General features: G+C 42.4%; 1 protein-coding gene across 4 annotated transcripts in view; it reads right to left on the bottom strand.

Annotated features, from left to right (window-relative positions):
* LOC108432080 (rho GTPase-activating protein 21) overlaps nt 1–7,500 on the bottom strand; it is a 218,291-nt gene that overhangs the window by 58,152 nt on the left and 152,639 nt on the right. For 3 of the 4 annotated variants that reach the window (XM_017705672.2, XM_017705689.2, XM_037536773.1), the window contains 3 exons: nt 6,300–6,378; nt 5,289–5,343; nt 1,213–1,236 (listed from right to left, as the gene is read on the bottom strand). In XM_017705672.2, coding sequence (XP_017561161.1) covers nt 1,213–1,236; nt 5,289–5,343; nt 6,300–6,378 — 158 coding nt within the window. The remainder of the gene's footprint in view (nt 1–1,212; nt 1,237–5,288; nt 5,344–6,299; nt 6,379–7,500) is intronic. The other variant, XM_017705679.2, reaches the window with a different exon arrangement.

Genomic DNA, 7,500 nt, shown 5'->3' on the forward strand with positions numbered 1-7,500 from the left:
CTGATCTGTCATTTTCTTACATGACTGTAAATTAATACTTACAATTTATTGTATTAACTTAAAGCTTTATCACCTGCATGTAAAGCATTTGAGCTGCTGCCAGCATGAAAAGTGCTATATAAATAAAAATTATTATTATTGTTGTTGTGTTTATTCAGTACTTCCAGGTGGTGGCTATGGTGTTCCAGGTAGTTGCTATGGTGTTGCTATGCAGTTGCTTTGGTATTCCAGCAGGTTTGTTCAGGTGCTTGCTTGGTCAGTGACACTAAACTAGCCTGACAGCTATGTTAAAACAGCTTAAGCTGATATTATATTATATATATTGATTATATATTAAGAATATGACTGTTATGAAACAATATGGTGTTATGGAAGATATAACATTCTCTTAATGTAGATATTTTACAAAAACTCCTCATTAGCTTAATGGGACTTTTGCCAATATTTTGTAAAACTGGTCCAACGGTTGCGGGTGGGGCATGGATGGGTCAGTCGTATCTCTCCTAAAACAATACACCTCAAGTACACACACTTAAAAATATAGAGACTTATAGGGGTCTTGGCTTGGACATGCAGCTCTAGGAAAAATCTTAAACTGGGATACATAAAAAAAAAACTATTCTGCACATTTACATTAAAATTCAATGGCACTCAAAAAGTGGTTTGGGTGGAGTGCTCTGAACTGAAGAACATTATAAAGTCAGAATTGTTCACAGTGGTAGTGAAGAGTTCTATGCCTCTAACAGGACCAAAGGTTTTGGCCTAAAATATATTTCTAAACTCATTCATGGTGGAGATGTACGGGCGGGGAACAGTAGGACAAAACAGTACCAAAGATAATCAATTTATTCAGATTAATCACTATTTTACCTTCAGCAGCATTACATATTAAGCTCAGAAGACTCGTGTAGGTTCTCTGGTGGTTCTGGATAGTAATATATTTGCATTTTAGACATTGTGACGCCTGGTTCCCATCACCACCAGTGTAAAGAAACCAGAGCCTCTAGAGTTGACCATGTCACACCAAACCAGTCTGCAACACCCTGTTTGCAAAATAAGACTCACGCACTGAGAGGTTCCTCAGTGAACCAAAGGTGGTTCTGCTTTGGTTCTACACCCTAAAGAATATGTTTTGGCACCTTTAAGAGAGCAGACTAGAGATGTGAAGGAAAACAGATATTAAGAGAGGTGAGAAGCTGGACTCCTCCTTACCAGAGCAGTGATGTCCCTGGAGAACTGGAGGCCAAGCGAGGGAAGAAAGGTAGAAAAGGAAGAGAGAAGAAAGAGGGAGGCAGAGAGAGAGAGGCGGTGAGAAAGGACAGGAGGAAGAGATCAGCAGACACTCTACTGCTGCCATTCTAGTGCAGGATAAAGCAGACTATAAATATACACTGCTGAGAGAGAGAGAGAGAGAGAGAGAGAGAGAGAGAGAGAGAGAGAGAGAGAGAGAGAGAGAGAGAGAGAAGGAGAGTGGTACAGAGAGACAGAGAGAGACAGAGAGAGAGAGAAAGAGAGAGAGCAGGAGAGCGGTACAGAGAGAGAGAGAGAGACAGAGAGTTGTGTAGAGAGAGAGAGAGAGAGAGAGAGAGAGAGAGAGAGAGTTGTGTAGAGAGAGAAAGGTAGAGCGGTACAGAGAGAGAGAGACACAGAGAGAGAGACAGAGAGAGGTGTAGAGAGAGAGAGAGAGAGAGTGGTGTAGAGAGAGAGAGTGAGAGAGTGGTGTAGAGAGAGAGACAGAGAGAGAGAGAGAGAGAGAGAGAGAGAGAGAGAGAGAGAGAGGTGTAGAGAGAGAGACAGAGAGAGAGAGAGAGAGAGAGAGAGAGAGAGAGAGAGAGAGAGAGAGAGAGTGGTGTAGAGAGAGAGAGAGAGAGAGAGGGAGAGAGAGAGAGTGGTGTAGAGAGAGAGAGAGAGAGAGAGAGAGAGAGAGAGTGGTGTAGAGAGAGAGAGAGAGAGAGAGAGAGAGAGAGGTGAAGAGAGAGAGAGAGAGGTGAAGAGAGAGAGAGAGAGAGAGAGAGAGAGAGAGAGAGAGGTGAAGAGAGAGAGAGAGAGAGAGAGAGAGAGAGAGAGAGAGGTGAAGAGAGAGAGAGAGACCACCAATCACATAAGCTTTAGTCAAAACTTCCATTACGTTTGATTTATTAGGTACAAGTTATTTAATTTTTTATTTTAAAGCAGAAAATCCTCAGCAACTCAGTGAAATAGCAGTTTTTAGTGTACAGTGTGCCCACTGTAGACTTTTATGAACAAATGAATTGCACTGTGAATGTAAACAGAGTTGCATCAGATTGCTGAGTCGAGTGAGCAAATAAACGCCACAGTCTTAATCTATAGGATTCTTTCAATAGGATTAGGGAAAATCTTTGCATGAAAATATAGCAAGTGACATTAAGGTCTGGACTCTGGGTGGTCAGTCCATTGTTCTGAGAACACCAGCAGCTTCTTTGTTTGAGTTGCAAATGCTCTTCTTTTCCTTTTCTCAGCTACACAACCTTCCAGCCCCACAGCCCTTGCCATTGTGCCCATCCCTGCTAAATACATGTTTTCTGCTTTTCTGCTGGAAAGTTCAAGTTATTCACTTATCATTTTTGGAAATTGAATCAATGGATGGTCTCAGTACTTTATAAAGATAAGAAAGAAGATGAAGACGAAATGAAAAATAGTACATGAGGGTGTGGGAAATAACCTGTCCACATGCCCACACGTATTGTTCTACATGTTGTAATCGCACTGATGTTCAGCATTCAACCAGATCAGCTGATTCAACTGATACTCTTGGCTTGGGGCCCAGTCAAATTTCACTACCGTAGTAAGAAGTAACCTGGCTGATGGCCCGACAAATTTCGTTGCCATAATGAAAAGTAACCGAGGTGACGGGCCGTCAAACTTCACTATCAGTGAAAAGTAACCAGGCTGATGGCCCAGTCAAACTTTGTTGCCGTAGTGAAAAGTAACCTGGCTAACGGCCCAGTCAAACTTCGTTGCCGTAGTGAAAAGTAACCCGGCTAACGCCCCAGTCAAACTTCGTTGCCGTAGTGAAAAGTAACCCGGCTAACGCCCCAGTCAAACTTCGTTGCCGTAGTGAAAAGTAACCTGGCTAACGGCCCAGTCAAACTTCGTTGCCGTAGTGAAAAGTAACCCGGCTAACGCCCCAGTCAAACTTCGTTGCCGTAGTGAAAAGTAACCCGGCTAACGCCCCAGTCAAACTTCGTTGCCGTAGTGAAAAGTAACCCGGCTAACAGCCCAGTCAAACTTCAGTGCCATAGTGAAAAGTAATCCAGCTGAAGGCCCAGTCGAACTTCAGTGCCATAGTGAAAAGTAATCCAGCTGAAAGCCCAGTCGAACTTCAGTGCCATAGTGAAAAGTAACCGGGTGACGATCTAGTGAAACTGGCTTACTTTTCACTACCATAGTGAAAAGTAACCCGGCTGATGACCCGTCAAACTCCGCTACCACAGTGATATAAGTGACCCAGCTCATGGCCCAGTCAAACTCTTGATAGCACGGTGAAAAGAGGTCTAGCCTGCAGCCATGCCAAACCCCACTACCATGGTAAAAAGTGTTCCAGCTTGTGGCCCAGTCAAATTCCACTGCCAGAACGCAAAAGTCTCTCTCTGGTTCCCAGCTGATAAAGAAAAAACTCCACTACCTTGGTGAAAAGCATTCTCTCATGGACAGGACAAACTTCACTTTACTATGGTGAAAAATGAGCAATCTTTCAGCCCAATCAGTCTTTTCAGTTCTGCAATGCATCTCATTCACAGTGAATCATGGAAAAAAGCCCAGGCCAGCAGGAACAGTTCAAAACAAATCAAAAACATTCCACAAATAGCACAAAACAAACACCCGATGTAAAGCAGCAGCCAAAATGCACACCACATTCTTACACTGGACATGACCGACCACACATTTTTATAGATAACAATATGTCAGGCCTGTTAGAGCTCTCTGTGTGAGCAGAAGCTGAGACATGCAGCTCTGTCTGGCATTTAGCACATATAGGGGACTGAATCAGATCCCACAGCACTACAGAGCAAATCACACCAACAATCACTGACATCACTGAAGCATTCCGGAACAGGAACAGACAGATCTGGCAACCTGCAGGTAGTCTACACAAACACACGCTTGGTTTTATACCATACCAGGACATTGATTCATACATAGATTCGTATGCAACGGTTTGGGTGCCCCTGTCAAATAACACATTCTGTTGATTTTCAAAGTGTGAATATGTTACACATCCTCTTCAGCAGAGGTCACTAAGAGGCAGACTATGGTCCGAGTCTGGACCCAGAGGCTGTCCTATGCGGACCTTAACCGATAAACTAAAGAGAATTATTTAATTTTGACTGGGTGGTCCTATTTTAATCGGTGCAGCTTTTCTAGCATTTATGGTAGATTTAGCAGCCGGCGAGACTCGCAGACCAATCACATGCGTTGTAAATATCACACATGACGCTACTCAGCCAATCAGATCTGTGCATTATAATGAGCAGTGCGTGACGCACACACAGGGGAGGGACGAGGAGAGACACAGCAGTCAGAGAAGAAAGTGAGTCAGAGGGAAGTTATTCCACATGATGTGATCTAAAAAGAGAAACTGACAGTAAACGTCGTTGAAATTTTACTGAATTGGACTTTATTTGATTCGACATTCAGTTGTTGACTGTATAACATGTTGAACTACTACTTCAGTAGCTTTTGACTGGACCTTATTGAATTGTAATTAAACACCTCTGCTCTACAGAGAACACACATCTCCACATTTTAATGCACGATTACTGTTTATCTGCTGAATTTAACATGCTAAAAAAACTAAAACATACAATGCAGCCTGTGCACAAGTTATGGCTCATTTTATAATTACATATTTTATACTACACTTACTTTTTTCCCAATTTGCTGGACTCCAGCAAGAGAAACTGTTCACTAAAATGTGGCATATTGAAGTGCAGAGGATGCGCTAACTTATTCACACTTCGAAAATCTACAAAACATTTCATGTGACCAGAGGAGGTTTTACTTTTTTGCAATGCATTTATTATAAGTCCGGGTTTTCTACATACTCATGACATTTCAGAGGAAGGAAAGACAACCTAGAGAACTAGAGGGATGCAAAGAAAAAGCGTGAAGAAAGGAAAAGAGAGAGGAGGGAAGAGCGAAAGGCAGTGGTCCTCCACAGCCGTGCATGTGAAGCTACAGAGATAATAAACCACTTGCAGTGAAAGCACAAGGCAAATTAAAGCTGATGCAGCTGAAGTTGAATAAACGGAGAAAGAAAAACTCACCAGCTGTAAAATGTCTTCATCTTTTGGCATCACACAGAGCTCCAGACACGCGTCACTGAAAACACAAAAATCCTTTAAAACTTTGACAAACTTCTAATAAATACACACTGAACGTTCAGTACCTATCAGTTTTAGGGTGTCATGACACCCGATTGTCAGAGACCACCTGTTATTTATTTCATTTCCAGTCAACTCGGCTATTAAGTACAAGTTATTGCTTTTCCAGGAGGCATTTCTGAGGAGATAAATGATAAAATAATAGACTTGCATAAGGAAGAAGAAAGTCAGAGAAGAATTCATGAGCAGCTGCATACCAGCCTTGATCACCTAACACATTGCCAGGCGTTGGATGGAGTGGTGTAAAGCACCACCACTGGACTCCGGAGCAGTGGAAATTCACTCTGTGGAGCGACGAATCACACTTTACTATCTGGATGAGTCTGGGATTGGCGTGGAGTTTGGGTTTGGTGTGGAATTAAAACTTATGATAGCTGATAATTAGGGACTTTTCTCTTACACTGTATATCCGCGGCTGTCATTGTCAATCAGTGGCTTGAACCTGCTGTTATGGTAATTCACCAGGAAAGTAGAGTTTTATTCAGCGTACAGTCTATGGTGGTGCAGTTTGGGTGAGTTCTGACAGGCACTTGCATCACCCCACCACCCAGGATTATTACAGCACCTTCACAGCTAAAGAGCTTATTAGGAATTTCGCATGGTTCCAGCTTCCTGTTAGCAAAGAAGTTTTGGGAAAAGAAGCAGAGATAAGATTCACGGTTAAGAACCTGTATCATCCACTTCACTCTAGGGCTGTGATCATTCAGACTGATAACATTATACGGGTGATTCATCCTGATTTAAATAAACCAAACAAAAAAAAAACCAACAGGTCGAGTGAAATGGGGCAGAAATTCTATATGAGGGAAGGAGGAAGAGAAAACGAGGAAGCCAGGGAGAGAGAAAAGAAGAAAAACAAAGATGAGAAGAAATAAAGGCTAGTCACTCCTTTACCTGTTCTGTATCAAGGCGATCACTTGGGAATACGTCTTTCCAATTATGCTTTCTCCATTTACTTTCACTATGCGGTCCCCTGAGGAGAAGAAGAGGCAGAAGAGAACAATATGTAGTTTAATCAAGGTTTGATTTTGGCGTTTAATATGGTTTAATGTTCAGTTCCTTCCTCCAAATTAGAGCTCCTTAACGAGCAGCTTGTTGCTACATCAGAGTAACGAGCTCCGCCCACTGGCCAGAACTAACTGTTGCATGAAAATAGTTTATTAATGGTTATAACTTCATAAACACTTAATTACTCATTAATAAGCAGTTTTAACACATTAGTAAAACGACTGATGAAGGCAAAGTAAGATCAGTAGAGATCAAAATCTGAGTATAAGTGAATGCAGATTCACTATTGGGCAAAAAACAGCTGTTACCCTTTTTATTTATGTGAATTTATTTATGCTTATTAATGCTTTTAAAGTTAAACATTTAATAAACTCTTCTTAAACCATTCATGAACCATTTGAAATCAGGCAGACTTTTGTTGGACTGCGGTCGAATTCAGGCAGACTTTTGTTGGACTAGGGTCGAATTCAGGCAGACTTTTGTTGGACTAGGGTCGAATTCAGGCAGACTTTTGTTGGACTGCGGTCGAATTCAGGCAGACTTTTGTTGAACTAGGGTCGAATTCAGGCAGACTTTTGTTGAACTAGGGTCGAATTCAGGCAGACTTTTGTTGGACTGCGGTCGAATTCAGGCAGACTTTTGTTGAACTAGGGTCGAATTCAGGCAGACGTTTGTTGGACTGCGGTCGAATTCAGGCAGACTTTTGTTGAACTAGGGTCGAATTCAGGCAGACGTTTGTTGGACTGCGGTCGAATTCAGGCAGACGTTTGTTGAACTAGGGTCGAATTCAGGCAGACGTTTGTTGGACTGCGGTCGAATTCAGGCAGACTTTTGTTGGACTAGGGTCGAATTCAGGCAGACGTTTGTTGGACTAGGGTCGAATTCAGGCAGACTTTTGTTGGACTGCAGTCGAATTCAGGCAGACTTTTGTTGGACTAGGGTCGAATTCAGGCAGACTTTTGTTGAACTAGGGTCGAATTCAGGCAGACGTTTGTTGAACTAGGGTCGAATTCAGGCAGACGTTTGTTGGACTGCAGTCGAATTCAGGCAGACTTTTGTTGGACTAGGGTCGAATTCAGGCAGACTT

Source organism: Pygocentrus nattereri, chromosome 3, assembly GCF_015220715.1.
Source record: "Pygocentrus nattereri isolate fPygNat1 chromosome 3, fPygNat1.pri, whole genome shotgun sequence".
NCBI lineage: Eukaryota > Metazoa > Chordata > Actinopteri > Characiformes > Serrasalmidae > Pygocentrus > Pygocentrus nattereri.